Source organism: Microcaecilia unicolor, chromosome 3 (assembly GCF_901765095.1).
Source record: "Microcaecilia unicolor chromosome 3, aMicUni1.1, whole genome shotgun sequence".
Classification (NCBI taxonomy): Eukaryota; Metazoa; Chordata; class Amphibia; order Gymnophiona; family Siphonopidae; genus Microcaecilia; species Microcaecilia unicolor.
Genome location: NC_044033.1, coordinates 2,773,964 through 2,795,255, shown reverse-complemented (window position 1 = coordinate 2,795,255; position 21,292 = coordinate 2,773,964). Strand labels below are relative to the sequence as shown.

At 46.1% G+C, this 21,292-nt stretch overlaps 1 protein-coding gene across 1 annotated transcript in view; it reads left to right on the top strand.

Annotated features, from left to right (window-relative positions):
• The first annotated feature begins 2,918 nt into the window (after window positions 1-2,918).
• The window catches only part of DNPH1 (2'-deoxynucleoside 5'-phosphate N-hydrolase 1), a 55,353-nt gene continuing 36,979 nt past the window's right edge, over window positions 2,919-21,292 (top strand). The window contains exons 1-2 of the mRNA XM_030195703.1: window positions 2,919-3,090; window positions 18,340-18,411. Of these exons, the coding sequence (XP_030051563.1) occupies window positions 2,955-3,090; window positions 18,340-18,411 (208 nt within the window). The 5' untranslated portion in view covers window positions 2,919-2,954. The remainder of the gene's footprint in view (window positions 3,091-18,339; window positions 18,412-21,292) is intronic.

Below are 21,292 nucleotides of genomic sequence, written 5' to 3'. Positions count from 1 at the left end.
GCCATGGCCGTTCAGCTTGGAGAAAAGACAGCTGAGGGGAGATATGATAGATGTCTATAAAATAATAAGTGGAGTGGAATGGGTAGATGTGAATCGCTTGTTTAATCTTTCCAAAAATACTAGGACTAGGGGGCACGCAATGAAGCTACAAAGTAGTAAATTTAAGATTGCATTGTTTGCAGATATCTTATTTTATGTAAGAGATCCGGAAAGATCCCTGCCTAATATATGTGCAGAGTTACAGGCTTTTGGATTGGTATCTGGATTCAAAGTAAACATACCGGGCTATAATCTATTTAGGAAGGAAAGAGAGGGTCGAAAAGGTGAAGGAGTAGCTCTGTATGTGAGAAATGATATCGAGGCAACTGAAATGTCAGGGACCTGGGGAAAGGAAGAAGCGATATGGATCAACTTAAAAAGAGATGATAAAACCTCTGTACACGTGGGTGTTGTCTACAGACCTCCGACACAATTGGAGGATCTAGATAAAGATCTAGTCACAGATATCCATAAGTTGGGAAAGAAGAGAGAGGAATAGAGAGGTGCTGTTGCTGGGAGATTTCAATCTGCCGGATGTAGATTGGAAAGTTCCGTCTGCGGAATCGGAAAGAAGTAGAGAGATCGTGGATGCTTTTCAAAGTGCTCTGCTCAGACAAATGGTGACGGATAGTGTGTCAAATGTCCGAGTGGGTGCCCACCTGGGCGGCAGTGACCATCAAAAGGTTTAGTTTGATATGACTGCTGAAGTGGAGGGCGGCCACTCAAAAATCAAAGTCCTGGATTTCAAGCATGCTGACTTTAGTAAAATGGGGGAATACCTGAGGAAGGAGCTGATGGGATGGGAGGATGAACGAGAAGTGGAAGGACAGTGGTCCAAGCTGAAAGAAGCTATAAATAGGGCCACAAACCTTTATGTAAAGAATGGTCTAAGGTTTGGCAATTAAAATTCAATGCGAAGAAATGCAAAGTGATGCACTTAGGGAATAGAAACCCTTGGGAGATGTATGTGTTAGGCGGGGAGAATCTGTTAGGTACGGACGGGGAGAGGGATCTTGGGGTGATAGTATCTGAGGATCTGAAGGTGACGAAACAGTGTGACAAGGCGGTGGCCGTAGCTAGAAGGTTGTTAGGCTGTATAGAGAGAGGTGTGACCAGCAGAAGAAAGGAGGTGTTGATGCCCCTGTATAAGTCGTTGGTGAGGCCCCACCTAGAGTATTGTGTTCAGTTTTGGAGGCCGTACCTTGCGAAGGATTTAAAAAGAATTGAAGCGGTGCAAAGAAAAGCTACGAGAATGGTAAGGGATTTGCGTTACAAGACATATGAGGAGAGACTTGATGACCTGAACATGTATACTCTGGAAGAAAGGAGAAACAGGGGTGATATGATACAGACGTTCAAATATTTGAAAGGTATTAATCCGCAAACAAATCTTTTCCGGAGATGCGAAGGTGGTAGAACAAAAGGACATGAAATGAGATTGAAAGAGGGCAGACTCAAGAAAAACGTCAGGAAGTATTTTTTCACGGAGAGAGTAGTGGATGTTTGGAATGCCCTCCCACGGGAGGTGGTGGAAATGAAAACGGTAACGGAATTCAAACATGCGTGGGATAAACATAAAGGAATCCTGTTCAGAAGGAATGGATCCTCAGGAGCTTAGCCGAGATTGGGTTGCAGAGCCTGTGGTGGGAGGCGGGGCTGGTGGGTGGGAGGCGGGAATAGTGCTGAGCAGACTTACACAGTCTGTGCCCTGAAGAGCAGTGTTGCCAGGTGGGCGGTTTTACCGCCCAATTGGGCGGTTTTCCGCGACCCGCCGCGGGAAATTTTTGCCCGCGGCGGGTTGCGGTTTTTTGGGCTGTTTTTGGCCTTTAGGGCGGTTTTTTCGGCCGCGGGGGGGCGGGGTTAATGACGTTTTTGGGTGGGGTTAATGATGTTTTGGGCGGGGTTAGTGACGTGGGAGGCGGGGCCGATGACGTGGGAGGCGGGGCCGATGATGGGGAGGCGGGGCCGATGACATGGAGGCGGGGCTGATGACGTGGGAGGCGGGGCCGATGACGTGGGAGGCGGGGGCGATGACGGGGAGGCGGGGCCGGTGACGGCGGGGGCGGGGTTGATGACGGCGGGGGCGGGGTTGATGACGCGGGGGTGGGGGTGTCAGGGGCGGGGTTTGTGTTTGGGCGGGTTTTGGGCTGTTTTTTGGGCTCCATCGGGCTGGAAAAAAATTTTCCACCTGGCAACCCTGCTGAAGAGGACAGGTACAAATCAAAGTAGGGTATACACAAAAAGTAGCGCACATGAGTTTGTCTTGTTGGGCAGACTGGATGGACCATGCAGGTCTTTTTCTGCCGTCATTTACTATGTTACTATGTAAAGCAACGTTTTTGGGTTTTTTTAGCGAGGGCTTTTGTGCATCAGTTAGTATCTTTTGGATGTGCAGACTCCTGAAATGTACTGTAAATGAGGTCTTTCCAGAGACTTACATAGTAGCAGCAGGATCAGCCTTTTTTGTTGCTGGCCATTCCTCTCCCTGTGCACTTCAGCATCCTCATGGCTTTTGCTGTCACCTCTAGACCCTACATTCTAAGATCTGCGTTTATACAATTCAGAATGTGTTTTCTTCACGTTCAATTGGGAAGCGCTATAGAAATGATTTGTAGTAGTAGAATGCAATCCATGCAAGGCTTCTATTAATAAAATATATTCACAAAATGAAGCAGTCGTCTGTCTGTCTGTCAGCCAGCAGGAAACCCCGAACCCCAGGCTGCAAACGCTCCCGCAGACCCGCACCACAACACGGCAAACTGCAAAGCGCGACAGGAGGAGGAGGAGAAGGACTGCGCAATCACTCCGCCCACAGCGGTCGCAGATGCAGGAGCTCCGCCCTCTCGGCGTCAGCCCCGCCTACAATCTGGTATCACGTGCCGAGGGAAGCTGAAGCCAGGAGGGCGCGAATCGCGATGCAGATCTACTTCTGCGGTAGCATCCGGGGTGGGCGCGAGGATCGGGCGCGTTATCAGCGCATTATCCAGCTGCTGAGGCGATATGGGACCGTCCTCACAGAGCACGTGGGGGCCGAGCACATAAGCGATCAGGGTGAGTGAAGAAGAGACATTAAGAAGAAACACGACGCGGGCCGTCTAATCACACCCCACCCTACATAAGTATTGCCATCAAGCCCCCAACAGTGGCTTGCTTATCCCGGAAATAGTGGATTTTCTCCAAATCCAATTTACATAGTAGCATAGTAGATGACGGAAGAAAAAGACCTGCACGGTCCATCCAGTCTGCCCAACAAGATAAACTCATATGTGTATACCTTACCTTGATTTGTACCTGCCTTTTTCAGGGCACAGACCGTACAAGTCTGCCCAGCAGTATTTCCCACCTCCCAACCACCAGTCCCGCCTCCCATCTCCGGCTCTGGCACGGACCGTATAAGTCTGCCCAGCATTATCCCCGCCTCCCAACCACCAGCCCCGCCTCCCATCACCGGCTCTGGCACAGACCGTATAAGTCTGCTCTCCACTATCCCCGCCTCCAAACCACCAGCCCCGCCTCCCACCACTGGCTCTGGCACAGACCATATAAGTCTGCCCAGCACTATCCCCACCTCCCAACCACCAGCCCCGCCTCCCACCACTGGCTCTGGCACAGACCGTATAAGTCTGCCCAGCACTATCCCCGCCTCCCAACCACCCGCCCCGCCTCCCACCACTGGCTCTGGCACAGACCGTATAAGTCTGCCCAGCACTATCCCCACCTCCCAACCACCAGTCCCGCCTCCCACCACTGGCTCTGGCACAGACCATATAAGTCTGACCAGCACTATCCCCACCTCCCACCACCGGCTCTGGCACAGACCGTATAAGTCTGACCAGCACTATCCCCGCCTCCCAACCACCAGTCCCGCCTCCCATCTCCGGCTCTGGCACGGACCATATAAGTCTGCTCAGCACTATCCCCGCCTCCAAACCACCAGCCCCGCCTCCCACCACTGGCTCTGGCACAGACCGTATAAGTCTGCCCAGCACTATCCCTGCTTTCCACCACCAGCTCTGGCACAGACCGTATAAGTCTGCCCAGCACTATCCCCACCTCCCAACCACCAGCCCCGCCTCCCACCACTGGCTCTGGCACAGACCGTATAAGTCTGCCCAGCACTATCCCCGCCTCCCACCACTGGCTCTGGCACAGACCGTATAAGTCTGACCAGCACTATCCCCACCTCCCACCACCGGCTCTGGCAGAGACCGTATAAGTCTGACCAGCACTATTCCCGCCTCCCAACCACCAGTCCCGCCTCCCATCTCCGGCTCTGGCACGGACCGTATAAGTCTGCTCAGCACTATCCCCGCCTCCAAACCACCAGCCCCGCCTCCCACCACTGGCTCTGGCACAGACCGTATAAGTCTGCCCAGCACTATCCCTGCTTTCCACCACCAGCTCTGGCACAGACCGTATAAGTCTGCCCAGCACTATCCCCACCTCCCAACCACCAGCCCCGCCTCCCACCACTGGCTCTGGCACAGACCGTATAAGTCTGCCCAGCACTATCCCCGCCTCCCAACCACCAGTCCCGCCTCCCACCACTGGCTCTGGCACAGACCGTATAAGTCTGACCAGCACTATCCCCACCTCCCACCACCGGCTCTGGCACAGACCGTATAAGTCTAACCAGCACTATTCCCGCCTCCCAACCACCAGTCCCGCCTCCCATCTCAGGCTCTGGCACGGACCGTATAAGTCTGCCCTCCCTCCACTATCCTCGCCTCCCAACCACCAACCTCTCTTCCCCCACCTGCTCCGCAACCCAATTTCGGCTAAGCTGCTGAGGATCCATTCCTACTGCACAGGACTTGGTGGAGCTGAGGGAGACAGAGGTACATAGAGGAGACCTACAGGGATGTTGTAGAGAAGTCCCACCTCCAGTCTAGTAGCCCTTGTGCTACCTTGGAGGAGGGAGGTCTCCTAGAAGGAGAGCATCACCCTGGTGAAGTAGGAAGTACTCCTGTAGCCAGGACCTGCCCACCAGGGGATGTACTATCCTCTCGCACCGAGGTTATGTCACCAAGTGCTGCCCGGGAGGGAAAGGTTAGCACAGCCGTTGTAGTTGGTGATTCGATCATTAGACATATAGATAGCTGGGTGGCTGGTGGACGTGAGGATCGCCTGGTGACTTGCCTGCCTGGTGCGAAGGTGGCGGACCTCACGCGTCACCTAGATAGGATTTTAGATAGTGCTGAGGAGGAGTCTGCTGTCTTGGTACATGTGGGTACCAATGACATAGGAAAATGTGGGAGAGAGGTTCTGGAAGCCAAATTTAGGCTCTTAGGTAGAAAGCTCAAATCCAGATCCTCTAGGGTAGCATTTTCTGAAATGCTACCTGTTCCACGTGCAGGGCCCAAGAGACAGGCAGAGCTCCAGAGTCTCAATGCGTGGATGAGACGATGGTGCAGGAAGGAGGGTTTTAGATTTGTTAGGAACTGGGCAACATTCTGGGGAAGGGGGAGCCTATTCCAAAAGGATGGGCTCCACCTTAACCAGGGTGGGACCAAGCTGCTGGCGTCGGCATTTAAAAAGGAGATAGAGCAGCTTTTAAACTAGAAATGGGGGGAAGGCCGACAGTCGCTCAAAAGCGCATGGTTCGGGAAAAGGTATCTTGCAAAGATACCTCACAAACAGGGAAGATAGGGTTTCTGGATAGTGAGGTTGCACAACAGACCGTGGTAGACCAGGTGCCCTTAAATACAACTAAAGATCAGACAAAAGATGTCAATAGTGTCAGGTACTAAGCATCATACAAATAAGAACAACAAACATACTCTGAAATGTCTATATGCAAATGTCTATATGCGACCGCACCTTGAGTATTGTGTTCAATTCTGGTCGCCACATCTCAAGAAAGATATAGTAGAATTGGAAAAGGTGCAGCGAAGGGCGACTAAAATGATAGCGGAGATGGGACGACTTCCCTATGAAGAAAGACTAAGGAGGCTAGGGCTATTCAGCTTGGAGAAGAGACGGCTGAGGGGAGACATGATAGAGGTATATAAAATAATGAGTGGAGTGGAACAGGTGGATGTGAAGCGTCTGTTCACGCTTTCCAAAAATACTAGGACTAGGGGGCATGCGATTAAACTACAGTGTAGTAAATTTAAAACAAATCGGAGAAAATGTTTCTTCACCCGTGTAATTAAACTCTGGAATTCATTGCCGGAAAATGTGGTGAAGGCGGTTAGCTTAGCAGAGTTTAAAAAGGGGTTGGACGGTTTCCTAAAGGACAAGTCCATAAACCGCTACTAAACGGACTTGGAAAAATCCAAAATCCCAGGAATAACATGTATAGAATGTTTGTACGTTTGGGAAGCTTGCCAGGTGCCCTTGGCCTGGATTGGCCGCTGTCGTGGACAAGATGCTGGGCTCGATGGACCCTTGGTCTTTTCCCAGTATGGCATTACTTATGTACTTATGTATGCATATCCCACGCATGTTTGAATTCCGTTACCGTTTTCATCTCCACCACCTCCCGCGGGAGGGCATTCCAAGCATCCACCACCCTTCTCCGTGAAAAAATACTTCCTGACATCTTTTTTGAGTCTGCCTCCCTTCAATCTCATTTCATGTCCTCTCGTTCTACCGCCTTCCCATCTCCGGAAAAGATTTTTTTGCGGATTAATACCTTTCAAGTATTTGAACGTCTGTATCATATCACCCCTGTTTCTCCTTTCTTCCAGGGTATACATATGTTCAGGTCAGCTAGTCTCTGCTCATACGTCTTGGAACGCAAATCCCATACCATTCTCGTAGCTTTTCTTTGCACCGCTTCCATTTTTTTAACATCCTTCGCAAAGTACGGCTTCCAAAACTGAACACAATACTCCAGGTGGGGCCTCACCAACGACTTGTACAGAGGCATCAACCTTTCTTCTGCTGATCACACCTTTCTCTATACAGCCTAGCAACCTTCTCGCTATGGCCACCGCCTTGTCACACTGTTTCGTCGCCTTCAGATCCTCGGATACTATCACTCCAAGGTCCCTCTCCCCCTCAGTACTTATCAGACTCTCACCACCTAAGTCTCTTGTGGGTTTCTGTTCCCTAAATGCATCACTTTGCATTTCTTCGCATTTAATTTTAATTGCCAAACTTTAGATCATTCTTCTAGCTTCCTCAGATCCCTTTTCATGCTTTCCACTCCTTCCCGGGTGTCCACTCTGTTGCAAATCTTAGTATCATCCGCAAATAGGCAAACTTTACCTTCTAACCCTTCGGCAATGTCACTCACAAATATATTGAACAGAATCGGCCTCAGCACCGATCCCGGAGGCACTCCACTACTCACCTTTCCCTCCTCCGAGCGAACTCCATTTACCACCACCCTCTGTCGTCTGTCCAACCAATTCCTAATCCAGTTCACCACTTCAGGACCTAACTTCAGCCCATCTAGTTTATTTAAGAGCCTCCTGTGGGGAACCGTGTCAAAAGCTTTGCTAAAATCTAAGTAGATTACGTCTATAGCACGTCGATGATTCAATTCTCCAGTTACCCAATCAAAGAATTCAATGAGATTTGTTTGGCACGATTTCCCTCTGGTAAAACCATGTTGTCTCGGATCTTGCAACTTATTGGCTTCCAGGAAATTCACTATCCTTTCCTTCAGCATCGCTTCCATTATTTTTCCAATAACCGAAGTGAGGCTTACCGGCCTGTAGTTTCCAGCTTCTTCCCTATCACCACTTTTGTGAAGAGGGACCACATCCGCCGTTCTCCAGTCCCTCGGAACCTCTCCCGTCTCCAAGAATTTATTAAACAAATCTTTAAGAGGACCTGCCAGAACCTCTCTGAGCTCCCTCAATATTCTGGGGTGGATCCCGTCCGGTCCCATGGCTTTGTCCACCTTTAGCTTTCCAAGTTGTTGATACACACTTTCTTCCGTGAACGGTGCTATATCCACTCCATTCTCAGGTGTACTTTTGCCAGTCCCTCGCGGTCCTTCTCCAGGATTTTCTTCAGTGAAAACAGAACAAAAGTATCTATTTAGCAAATTGGCTTTTTCTTCATAATTATCTACATAGCGGTTCTCTGTATCTTTTAGTCTCACAATTCCCTTTTTTTTTTTTTTTTTTATTCATCAATTTCCACATTTCTTACAAGCATATCACTTGTTACAGAAAAACAGCATAATATAAATGTTAAAGAATATAATCAAAGGAAAAGTTATAAATGCTTCCTTAGACCTCAAATTGAGGGGAGAATTACAGTTTAGTGGAGTTTTGTACAAGTATATTAACACAAATATAAAGAATGCGGTTTAAGTGTGTAATTCGTCAAATATCATTTAACTAATTCTACATTAAGCTGTTTCATATCCAGAAAGGATTTTAGCTGTTCTGAGTCATAAAATACATACTTTATCCCACTATACCTGACCAGGCATTTGCAAGGGTACACTAACAAAAATGAACCACCCAATTTAAGAACATCCTATTTCAATGCTAGAAATAATTTTCTACGTTCTTAGGTTACTTTAGTAACATCTGGAAATATCCATATTTTTGTTCTATAAAAAGTAACCTTTGAAAATTTAATATATAACTTTAATATTGCATTGAGGTCTTGTTCGAATACCAGCGAAACCAAAAGGGTGGCTCTTTGCGGAACTATTTCAATAGATTGTTCTAGAATTTCAGACAAATCGTTAAAGTCTATACCATCCAAACCTTCTTTCTTTCCTTCTTTTCCACCTGAACTTGTCGGGAGATAATACATTTTATTTATAGGAGGAATAAGTTCTTGAGGCATTTTCAAATTTTCTTGCAGGTATTTTTAAAATAACTCTATAGGTGTCTTATCAGGAATTTTGGGAAAGTTCAGAACACGGAGGTTTAGTCTTTTATTGAAATTCTCAATCTGTTCAATTTTTCTATGTATTGCCAAATTGTCTTTTATCACCGTAATTTTAAATCTTTTTTTTAAATCTTTTACTTGAATCGTCAGGTAAAACCATGTTGTCTCGGATCTTGCAACTTATTGGCTTCCAGGAAATTCACTATCCTTTCCTTCAGCATCGCTTCCATTACTTTTCCAATAACCGAAGTGAGGCTTACCCGGCCTGTAGTTTCCAGCTTCTTCCCTATCACCACTTTTGTGAAGAGGGACCTCCTCCGCCGTTCTCCAGTCCCTCGGAACCTCTCCCGTCTCCAAGGATTTAGTAAACAAATCTTTAAGAGGACCCGCCAGAACCTCTCTGAGCTCCCTCAATATTCTGGGGTGGATCCCGTCCGGTCCCATGGCTTTGTCCACCTTTAGCTTTCCAAGTTGTTGATACACACTCTCTTCCGTGAACGGTGCTATATCCACTCCATTCTCAGGTGTACTTTTGCCAGTCCCTCGCGGTCCTTCTCCAGGATTTTCTTCAGTGAAAACAGAACAAAAGTATCTATTTAGCAAATTGGCTTTTTCTTCATCATTATCTACATAGCGGTTCTCTGTATCTTTTAGTCTCACAATTCCCTTTTTAGTCATTCTTCTTTCACTAATATAACTGAAGAAATTTTTGTCGCCCCTCCTTACATTTCTAGCCATTTGTTCTTCCGCTTGCGCCTTCGCCAGACGTACCTCTCTCTTGGCTTCTTTCAGTTTCATCCGGTATTCCTCCCCGTGTTCCTCTTCTTGACATTTTCTATATTTCTGGAACGCCAACTCTTTAGCCTTTATTTTCTCAGCCACTTGCTTGGAGAACCATATCGGTTTCCTTTTTCTCTTGCTTTTATTTACTCTCCTTACATAAAGGTCTGTGGCCCTATTTATTACTTCTTTCAGCCTGGACCACTGTCCTTCCACTTCATGTACGTCCTCCAAGCCCATCATCTCCTTCCTCAGGTATTCCCCCATTTTACTAAAGTCAGCACGCTTGAAATCCAGGACTTTGAGTTTAGAGTGGCCGTCCTCCACTTCAGCCGTCATATCAAACCAAACTGTTTGATGGTCACTGCTTCCCAGGTGTGCACCCACTCGGTCATTTGACACACTATCCCCATTTGTGAGCACCAGATCCAGCATCGCTCCCTCCCTCGTGGGTTCCATCACCATCTGTCTGAGCAGAGCACTTTGGAAAGCATCCACGATCTCTCTACTTCTTTCCGATTTGGCAGACGGAACCTTCCAATCTACATCTGGCAGATTGAAATCTCCCATCAACAGAACCTCTTTTTTCTTTCCTAATTTTTGAATATCTGCGATCAGATCTTTATCTAGTTCCTCTAATTGTGTCAGGGGTCTGTAGACAACACCCACGTGGACAGAGGTTCTATCATCTCTTTTTAAGGTGATCCATATCACTTCTTCCTTTCCCCAAGTCCCTGTCATTTCAGTTGCCGTGATATCATTCCTCACATACAGAGCTACTCCTCCACCTTTACGACCCTCTCTATCCTTCCTAAAAAAGATTATAGCCTGGTATGCTTGAATCCCATTCGTGGGAACCGTTGAGCCACGTCTCTGTGATTGCAACAACATCTAAGTCTGTTTCCAACATCAGGGCTTGAAGGTCGTGAACTTTATTGCTTAGAATACGAGCATTTGTGGCCATCGCTTTCCATCTATATTTCCTGTTATGTGTTCCAACATTAGTGATTTGGGGGTGTGTTTTTACTTTGGGTACCTTCGTGTCTTTTTGTTCCAACTTTATTGCTTTTTCCTCTGCCTCAGTTCTATTTTCAGGGGCATCACAGTATTGTAATGGAGCAAAAGAATTCTCTAGTGGCAACACTTGTTCGGGTGGGTGCTTCTGTGTCACCTGACGAAGTCTGCCTGAGCCTACTGTGAACCATCTGTTCTTATGTGGTTTTATTCTTTGAGGCAGTGGTGAGAAGTTATTTTTCTGTGTAGTTCTAGAAGCTGCTTTAATTGCATACAATTCTTGCATTACTTTACTGAGCTCTTGTTGTAAACTAGATAGCTGAAGACAGATAGGACAAGGTTTAAGTCTCCAGATGATTGGCCTTGAAACTAAAGCACCACAATTATTACAGAGAATAAAAGTCATCCTGATTGGTTGAAATGGGTATGAACAGGTGTACTATGTTGGATTAACAGTCTGCAAGACTGCCTGTGTATGATTGAGGAGTAAAGGTAATGAGGTTTGGTTTGTCTATATATGAGTGGAAAACCCTGGGGTGGGTGGTATTATAAGTCCCAAAGTGTCAGCTAACTACTGTTAATAATGGTCTATGGACTTTTCCTTTAGGAAGCCGTCTAAACCTTTTTTAAACTCCACTAAGCTAACTACCTTTCCCACATTCTCTGGCATCGAATTCCAGAGTTTAATTACAGGTTGAGTGAAGAAACATTTTCTACGATTTGTTTTATGTTTAAATCATGTTTATTGCAACATAGCTGACAAATATACAAATAACGATCTTCCTCCTTTCTGATATACCCTCGCTTATTATACCCACAACAATCCCACTACCCTCTCTACCCTAACCAACTCCATCCCTACCCCCTTACGATTAATTTTAAATTGACTACATTGTAGCTTCATCACATGCCCCCTAGTCCTAGTATTTTTGGAAAGCGTAAACAGACGCTTCACATCTACCCGTTCAACTCCACTCATTATTTTATAGACCTCTATCATATCTCCTCTCAGCCGCCTTTTCTCCAAGCTGAAGAGCCCTAGCCACTTTAGCCTTTCTTCATAGGGAAGTCATCCCATCCCCTTTATAATTTTTGTCGCCCTTCTCTGCACCTTTTCTAATTCCACTATATCTTTTTTGGGATGCGGCGACCAGAATTGAACACAATATTCGAGGTGCGGTTGCACCATGGTGCGATACAAAGGCATTATAATGTCCTCATTTTGTTTTCCATTCCTGTACTAATAATACCTAACATTCTATTTGCTTTCTTAGCCGCAGAAGCACACTGAGCAGAAGGTTTCAACGTATCATCAACGACAACACCTAGATCCCTTTCTTGGTCTGTGACTCCTAACGTGGAACCTTACATGACGTAGCTATAATTCGGGTTCCTCTTTCCCACATGCATTACTTTGCAGTTGCTCACATTAAACGTCATCTACCATTTAGATGCCCTGTCTCGTAAGGTCCTCTTGTAATTTTTCACAATCCTTCCGGGATTTAACGACTTTGAATAACTTTGTGTCATCAGTGAATTTAATTACCTCACTAGTTACTCCCATCTCTAGGTCATTTATAAATATGTTAAAAAGCAGCGGTCCCAGCACAGACCCCGGGGAACCCCACTAACTACCCTTCTCCATTGAGAATACTGACCATTTAACCCTACTCTTTGTTTTCTATCCAGTTTTTAATCCACAATAGAACACTACCTCCTATCCCATGACTCTCCAATTTCCTCTGGAGTCTTTCATGAGGTACTTTGTCAAACACCTTCTGAAAATCCAGATACACAATATCAACCGGCACCCCTTTATCCACATGTTTGTTCACCCCTTCAAAGAAATGTAGATTGGTGAGGCAAGATTTCCCTTCACTAAATCCATGTTGACTTTGTCTCATTAATCCATGCTTTTGAACATGCTCTGTAATTTTGTTTTTTATAGTAGTATCTACCATTTTGCCTGGCCCCGACGTCAGACTCACCGGTCTATAATTTCCCGGATCTCCTCTGGAACCTTTTTAAAAAATCGGCGTTACATTGGCCACCCTCCAGTCTTCCGGTACCATGTTAATTTTTAAGGATAAATTACACATTACTAACAATAACTCTGTAAGTTAATTTTTCAGTTCTATCAGTACTCTGGGATCAGTACCATCCGGTTCAGGAAATTTGCTACTCTTCAGTTTGTAGAACTGCCCCATTACATCTTCCAGGTTTACAGAGACTTCATTAAGTTTCTCGACTTGTCAGCTTCGAATACCATTTCCGGCACCGTTATCCCACCCAAATCTTTCTCAGTGAAGACCAAAGCAAAGAATTAATTTAATCTCTCTGCTACGGCTTTTTCTTCCCTGATCGCCCCTTTCACTCCTCGGTCATCTAGCGGTCCAACCGAATCTTTTGCCGGCTTTCTGCTTTTGATATACCTAAACAAAATTTTACTATGTGTTTTTGTCTCCAACGCAATCTTTTTTTTTTCGAAGTCCCTCTTAGCCTTCCAGCACTTTGCATTTGACTTGACATTCCTTATGCTGTTTCTTATTATTTTCAGTCGGTTCCTTCTTCCAGTTTCTGAAGGATTTTCTTTTAGCTTTAATAGCTTCCTCACCTCATCTTTTAACCATGCCGGCTGTCGTTTGGTCTTCCATCCTCCTTTTTTAATACGCGGAATATATTTGGCCTGGGCTTCCAGGATGGTGTTTTTGAACAGCATCTACGCCTGATGTAAATTTTTGACCCTCACAGTCGCTCCTCTAAGTTTTCTTTTCACCGTTCTTCTCATTTTATCATAGTCTCCTTTTTTAAAGTTAAACGCTAACGTATTTGATTTCCTATGTATACTTACTTCAAAGCTAATATCAAATCCGATCATATTATGATCACTGTTATCAAGCGGCCCCAGCACCATTACCTCCCGCACCAGATCATGCGCTCCACTAAGGAGTAGGTCTACAATTTTTCCTTCTCTCGTCGGCTCCTGTACCAGCTGCTCCATAAAGCAGTCCTTGATTTCATCAAGGAATTTTACCTCCCTAGTGTGCCCCAATGTTACATTTACCCAGTCAATATCGGGGTAATTGAAATCACCCATTATTATTGTGTTGCCCAGTTTGTTTGCGTCCCTAATTTCCTTTAACATTTCTGCATCCGTCTCTTCATCCTGGCCAGCGGACGGTAGTACACTCCTATCACTAACCTTTTCCCCTTTACACATGGAATTTCAATCCATAGTGATTCCCAGAAGTGTTTTGTTTTCTGCAGAATTTTCAGTCTATTTGATTAAAGGCTCTCCTTAATATACAATGCTACCCCTCTACCAATTCGATCCACCCTATCACTGTGATATAATTTGTACCCCGGTATGACAGTGTCCCACTGGTTATCCTCCTTCAACCAGGTCTCAGAGATGATTATTATATCTAATTTTTAATTTAGTTCAATATATTCTAACTCTCCCATCTTATTCCTTAGGCTCCTGGCTTTTTGAAGCTAATTCAGCAACCTATGCAAATATTCTAGTTCCCCACACCCTCCCAAAACACAACACTCAGCATCCTTCCTTCTCCATCTAATCACACCCGCCCAAAACACAACAGCCCCAGCACCCATCCATCTCAATCAAATAACACCCAACCTCCCAAAATACAACACCCAGCACCTATCCTGTTCTATCTAATCACATCCGCCCTCCCAAAATACAATACCCAGCACCCTTTCCTTCTTTTTTTTTTTCAATTTTGATTTTTATTAAACAGTCAACATAGCAACAGTTTGAGTCCACAGACTCCAATTCTATTCCATCAATCCAACTTAAACAACATTTTACATCCTTGGGTGCCCAGTAGTACCAAGTTATATTTGGCATACCCCGCCCTCCTTGTTCTACGGCCCTCCACATAACCTGCATAGATAATCTTGCTGTTTGTCCCCCCCAAACAAACTGCCCCAATTCAGCTTGAATTTTCAATAGCTCCCCCTTAGGGATAGGAATTGGTAGCGTTTGAAATAGGAATAACAACCTGGGAAGGATGTTCATCTTTACAACCGCTATTTTCCCCCACCATGACAGCCAACCTGTTCTCCATCTGTTTAGATCCCTCCTTATTTCTCTAATGAGTGGTGCATAATTCAGTTGGTACAAAATACTGAGGTCTCGAGGTATGTGGATTCCCAGATAACGAAAGCTAGTATCCACTGTACGAAATGAGAAAGTCCTCCCCAATTGCTCCAGTTCTTGGCTTGTTTCTGTTATCCCCATTAGTTCCGATTTATCAAAATTCACTCGAAACCCTGACAGCTTACCAAAGGAGTTAAGTTCCCGTACAAGAACCGGTAATGTCATCTGCGGGGACCCGACATAGAATAGAATGTCATCAGCAAATAATGCCATTTTGTGCTCCCTACCCCCTATCCTAACCCCTTTAATATCCTTTAGCAACCGGATCCGCTGGGCTAATGGCTCTATTGATATAGCAAACAATAATGGGGAAAGGGGGCAACCCTGCCTGGTTCCCCTTCGAATACTAAATTGATCCGACCACCCCCCATTAACCTTAATACGTGCTACCGGATCCGCATATAGCCCCTTCACCCAACCTACAAAGGGCCTCCCCATTCCCTGCTCTAGCATAACCTCCCATAAATAGTCCCACTCCACCCTGTCGAATGCCTTCTCCGCGTCGACCGTTAGTAGGGTTAGCGAATCCCCTCGCCTCTGTGCTCCCCAAGAAATATTTAAAGTGCGCCTTATATTGTCGGCCACCTGTCGTTGTGCTATGAAGCCTGACTGGTCTTCATGGAGAAGGGATGGCAATATCGATTTTAATCTATTTGCCATAATTTTGGCTAAGATTTTGACATCAATGTTTAACAGCGATATCGGGCGGTAAGACCCACAGACCGTCGGATCCCTCCCTGATTTTAACAGTATTGATATTCCCGCCTCCTGCATATTAGGAGGTAAACCTTTTCCCATAAAGCAGGCATTTCCTATCCGCACTAACAAGGGTCCAAGCTCTTGTTGGAAAACTTTGTAATATTTAGCTGTGAACCCATCTAACCCGGGAGATTTCCCCCCCGGTAATCCTCTTATAACTCCTAAAACCTCCTTCAAAGAAATCGGGGCTTCCAGCTCCCATCTTTGCTTGGCCGTGACCCGTTGTAATTCTAAATCTCGTAGAAAGTTTCGAGTCTCCTCCCTAGGAGCTACTGAGTCTGAAGAATACAATTTTTTATAATATTCCACAAATTGTTCTCTGATCTCCTCATCCTGATAATACATTGTATCTTTTGGCCCTTTTATTTTTGTAATGGTGTTTTTTTATCCTTCTCTCCCTGAGCCCCCTAGCCAACATGCTTCCCGCTTTATTACTAAACTCATAGAATTTCTGCTGCATTAAACTTCTGTGGAATTCCTTCCGCTTCACCTGTATCTGTTGTAAAGCGGCTGTCCACTTTTTAAGCTCCTGTAGATGTAATGTTCCACCCTCTCTTTGGTGTAAAGCTTCCATTCGAACTATTTGCCTTCGGACCTCTAACTCATGGGCTTCCCTCTCCTTTTTCTTATGTGCCCCCTTTTGTATAAGCTTACCCCTTATAACTGCCTTCATAGCATCCCACAGGATCCCATCAGTGACATCCCCGTTGTCAATTTAAGGCCAGATAATCTTTTATGGATCCCCGGATTTCCTGACAATCAGCCTCTCTATCTAAAAGTGATTCATTAAGTCGCCACACTACTCCCATTCTCCTTTTCCCCAGCCCCCGCATGGAAATCCATACCGGGGAATGGTCTGATGCATGCATACTTTCAATCTCTGCTTTATGAATTTCACCCCACCATGTTCTGCTGCACCAGATAACATCAATTCTTGCATACGTTCCCTGTGTGTGGGAGTAGTGAGTATATTGTTTTTGATTCAGATGCTGCAACCACCACACATCTATCAGATCTAATTCCCTCATCAATCTAAGTAGCTGCCTCCTAGGGTACCCTCCCCCTCCCATCCTTCCTTTTGAATGGTCTATCTCCCCCCACAGGGTAATTAAAATCTCCCCCACAAAAGGAATCAATTCTGCTCTAATCTTGTCGTAAAACCTGCCTTGCCCGACATTGCGGGCATATATGTTGACTAGTGTGATTAGCTGGTTGTTTATCTTACCCTTAATCGCCAAGCATCTCCCATCGTCCTCGTTATATTGGGCCTCGCTGATGAATTGCAGATTTTCTTTCACATTTTCTATCAGCCCTCCCGTTTTGCTTCCCTTAGGGTCCGCTAATGCATAACCTTCTCCAAGACCCTTATTCAGGATTAATCCCTTTCCTTCTTCATCTAATCACCCAAACTCCCCCATATCATACCCAACACCTATCCATCTCTAATCACACCCCCTCTCCCAAAATACAACACCTAGCACCCATCAATCTCCAATTACACCCAACCTCACCCATATTACACCCACTACCCATCTATAATCACACTCACCCGTATCTCCCCCACCCTTCCAAAACACAACACCCAGCACCCTTCCATCTCCATGTAATCACACCCAAACTCACCCATATCATACCCAGCACCTATCCATCCACATTCACACCCACCCTCACCCATATCACACCCGCCCTCCCTAAATACAACACCCAGCACCCATCCATCACTGATACAGTCCCTAAAATTGATATCCAGATTTAGTGCAAAACACCCCAGTTAAAATTGTTGGAGGTGTGAAGTGTGATCTCTGTATTGAAACAACTTTGGTATTTAGTGATTAGGTTTCTTATTCTGTTGAAGTTATTGTCCTTCATTTCTTTTTCCCAAAGTTATTTATAAATTACAGTTACACATCAAGCATCAGTTCAAGGCATGAAGCAAAACAGTTAATTTAGGGGCTCATTTTCAAAACAGAAAAACGTCCAAAATGTGGCACAAAGTGGTAGATGGAGTGTTTAGTTTTACCAAAACGTCCAAATCGATATTTTTGAAACCCATTTATAAGACATTTTTCTATGCAGTTCATATGCAGTACATTGAAATAACGAGGGGGTGTATTGGGGGCGGGATCTGGATGTTCCCAAAACGTGAATGTTTTTCTGCCATAATGGAAGAAAGCGAAAATGTCCAGGACTAAAAGTTAGAGGTTTTGGTCTACACCCGGTTCAAGCATGACTAAGTCACAAAAATGTGACCTAAATGACCACTGGAGGGATTAAGGCATGACCCACCTTTACTCCCCCACCCCACCCCCCAAAGATGTGAAAGAAACAGTACATACCAGCCTCTATGACAGCATCAGATGTTACGACCAGTCCTATTAGAGCAGTAGACACTTGTGGGGGAAAGTGTGAGCCCTCCAAAACCCACCCAAAACCTACTGTGGTATGTCTCACAGATCTTTTTTTTTTTTTGGTGGATACATTTTTATACTTTTAATATATAGTTTTGTACATATTTTTATACTAATTTTATATTGTATATTTTGTTGATAGACCCCAGATGCAGGCATCTGCTGAAACATGGCCCATATTGGGTCCTTCAATAAATGTATTGACACTTCCCACCCTGAAGGCTCATTGTACTTTCTGTTTCCTTCTCAGCACAGCCACTGAGTTTATTTGGAGATTGGGAGCATGACTCCCTTTCTCCCATCTGAGGGGACTTCTTATCTGTCTTACATCCTGTGTTTTCTTTGACCTAGGTGGAGATGCGTTTATAGGAGGAGATAAGTTTATTCATGATCGAGACCTGAAGTGGCTCAATCAGGCTGATGGTAAGTAACCTAGACCGGATGGTATATATCCCAGAGTACTGATAGAATTGAAAAAATGAACTTGCAGAGCTATTTGTAGTAATTTGTAATATATTTTCAAAATCAAGCTTGTTACCGAAAGACTGGATGGTGGCCCCTTTTATGCCCTTTTTTTATAAAGGATTCCATGGTGTTCCAGTGAGCTTGATATCGGTTCTAGACAAAATGGTAGAGGCTATATAATAAAGAGGAAAATTACTGAGCAAATACATGGGCATAGACTCATGGATTTAGTGAAGGGAAATATTGCCTCATCCGTCTACATTTCTTTGAAGGGGTGAACAAACGTGGATGAAGGGGAGCCGGTTGATATTGTGTATCTGGATTTTCAGAAGGCGTTTGACAAAGTACCTCATGAAAGACTCCAGAGGAAATTGGAGAGTCATAGGATAGGAAGTAGTGTTGTATTGTGGATTAAAAACTGGTTAAAAGATAGAAAACAGAGAGTAGGGTTAAATGGTTAGTATTCTCAATGGAGAAGGGTAGCTAGTGGAGTTCCCCAGGGGTCTATACTGGGACTGCTGCTTTTTAACAGGGAGCAGGGGAGTCCCTTGCAGTTCCTTTTTCCCCGGATTTTGTTTTATTAATGCACAATGCCTTTCTTTTGAAGAAGTCAGGAGCTTCTCCTCAGGCAGCCCCGTCTCTTCCTCAGCAAACTTTGGTTGCTGCAGCTTCTCAGTCTCTCCTGCCAAAACGTCCCAGGGTGGAGATTTTGGATCCCGAGGAGCTATCTGACACAGATGGCCCGGTTTTGTCTCCGGGCTCTCCCTCAGAATCTTTGGATTTGGCAGATGAGGTGTCCCTGCCCTCTGAGGAGGGGAGATGATCCGACGGCTGCCCGCCTTTTTCGCAGGGAAGAGCTTTTCTCCCTGATTGTTAGGTTTTGGCCATTTCCCCCCTGAATCGTCAGGGGGAACAGGTCCGGTGCCTTCTATTATGTCTGGCACCAAATGCCCACCTCGTTCCTTTCATGTGCATGAGGCCATGAAGATCCTTTTTTCGGCGCAGTGGGATACGCTGGACAGTGGGCTTAAGGTTGCTTAGAGCTATGTCGCGTCTTTACGCGCTACCTGCTCCTGACTTAGACTTGTTGAAGGTCGCTACGGTGGATTCCTTAATCACAGCGGTCACTAAGAAAACCACTCTCCCTCAGGATCATAAGTTGGAGACTTGCTTGAAGCTGTCCTTGAAGTAGCGGCCCTTTCCCTGCAGGCCTCAGGTTGTGGCTCCTATGCGGCGTGGGCATGCTTATCGTAGGTACAGAAAGCCTCCTCTCCAGAGGATCTCGTGGCTGTTTTGCCAGCCTGAGAGTCCGGTTTAGCCTTCCTTGCGGATCTTCTTTAGATCTTTGGTGAAGGAGGTTTCCCTAGTGGTCACCACGTGTTGCTGGCTGTGGTTGTGACACTGGGCTGCAGACATGGCCTTTAAGTCACGGCTGGCAAGGATTCCTTTTAGGGGAAAGCTTTTGTTTGGGACAGACGTAGAACAGATTGTGAATGACCTCAGTGACTCTAATGGCCAGCGCCTCCCAGAGGACAGGTCCAAATTTGTGTGACCGGTGGGACCAACACTTAAGTTTAGGGATACATGTCGCGGGGCCTCTTTTCAGAGAGCAAGGTCTTTCTCAGAGACATCAGCCCTTTCGAGGTGACAGGCGGGCCTTCGTTTCTGGTAACAGAAACCAGCCCGCAGCCAGGTCCGCCCAGTGATGGGGCTCTGGTCCATCTCCAGCCGGTTATTGGGGACAGGCTGTCCCTATTCCTGGTGGAGTGGACCAGGGTAACATCCAACGGATGGGGTCTTGGAGGTTATCAGAGACGGTTACAAGTTGGAATTGGCTCGTCCGATAGTAGACTCGTTTCAGGAATCTCCTTGCAAATCTCCCGCCAAGGTGCGGGCAGTTCGTCACACCCTCCTCAACTTACGACTGGGAGCTGTCCAGCCTGTACCCCCAGCAGAAAGAGGGCGCGGTCGATACTCAATTTATTTTGTGGTGCAAAAAAAGAGTGGTTCTTGGCGACCCGTCCTAGATCTCAAGTGTGTCAACAGGTCCTTACGGGTTTGGCATTTCCGCATGGAAACCCTCTGCTCGGTGACCGCAGCAGTACAGCCAGGGGAGTTTTTGACCTCTCGATCTCAAAGAGGCCTATTTACACATTCCAATCTGGCCTCCCCATGGGCACTTTCTTCGCTTTGCAGTGCTCAGTCGTCATTTTCAATTCAAAGCGATACCCTTCGACCTAGCCACAGCGCCTCGGACCTTTTCCAAGGTCCTGGTAGTAGTGGCGGCCTATCTCAGGAAGGAAGGGATTCAGGTCCATCCCTATCTAGACGACTGGCTTGTGCGGGCATCTTCTTTCGAGAAGAGTCAACGGGCAATCGACAGAGTGGTCGTGTTGCTTCAATCGTTTGCTTGGGTGATCAGCTTCCCAAAGTGCAGCCTTACACCCTCCCAGATGCTGGAATACTTGGGAGTATGCTTTGATACCCGAACAGGGATAGTTTCTCTTCCTTCAGCTCGAGCACAGCGGTTGCAGCCCAGTTGCAAGCTCTGTTCCAAACTCTGAACCTGCGGGCTTGGGACTGTGTACAAGTTCTGGGTTCCGTGGCCTCCAAGGTAAAGTGGGCCAGAGCTCACATGCGCCCCCTGCAGTGGCACCTTCTGAGCCGTTGGTTTCCTTTCTTGGAGGATTACGAGGTTCAGGTGCCATGTTCGACCCGTCTGCACACAATCATGCACTGGTGGTTCATTCAAAAGAATCTGATGCTGGGCATTCCTCTGCAAACCCCGGAATGGAAGATCGTGACCACGGATGCGTCGCTGTCTGGGTGAGAGGCTAAT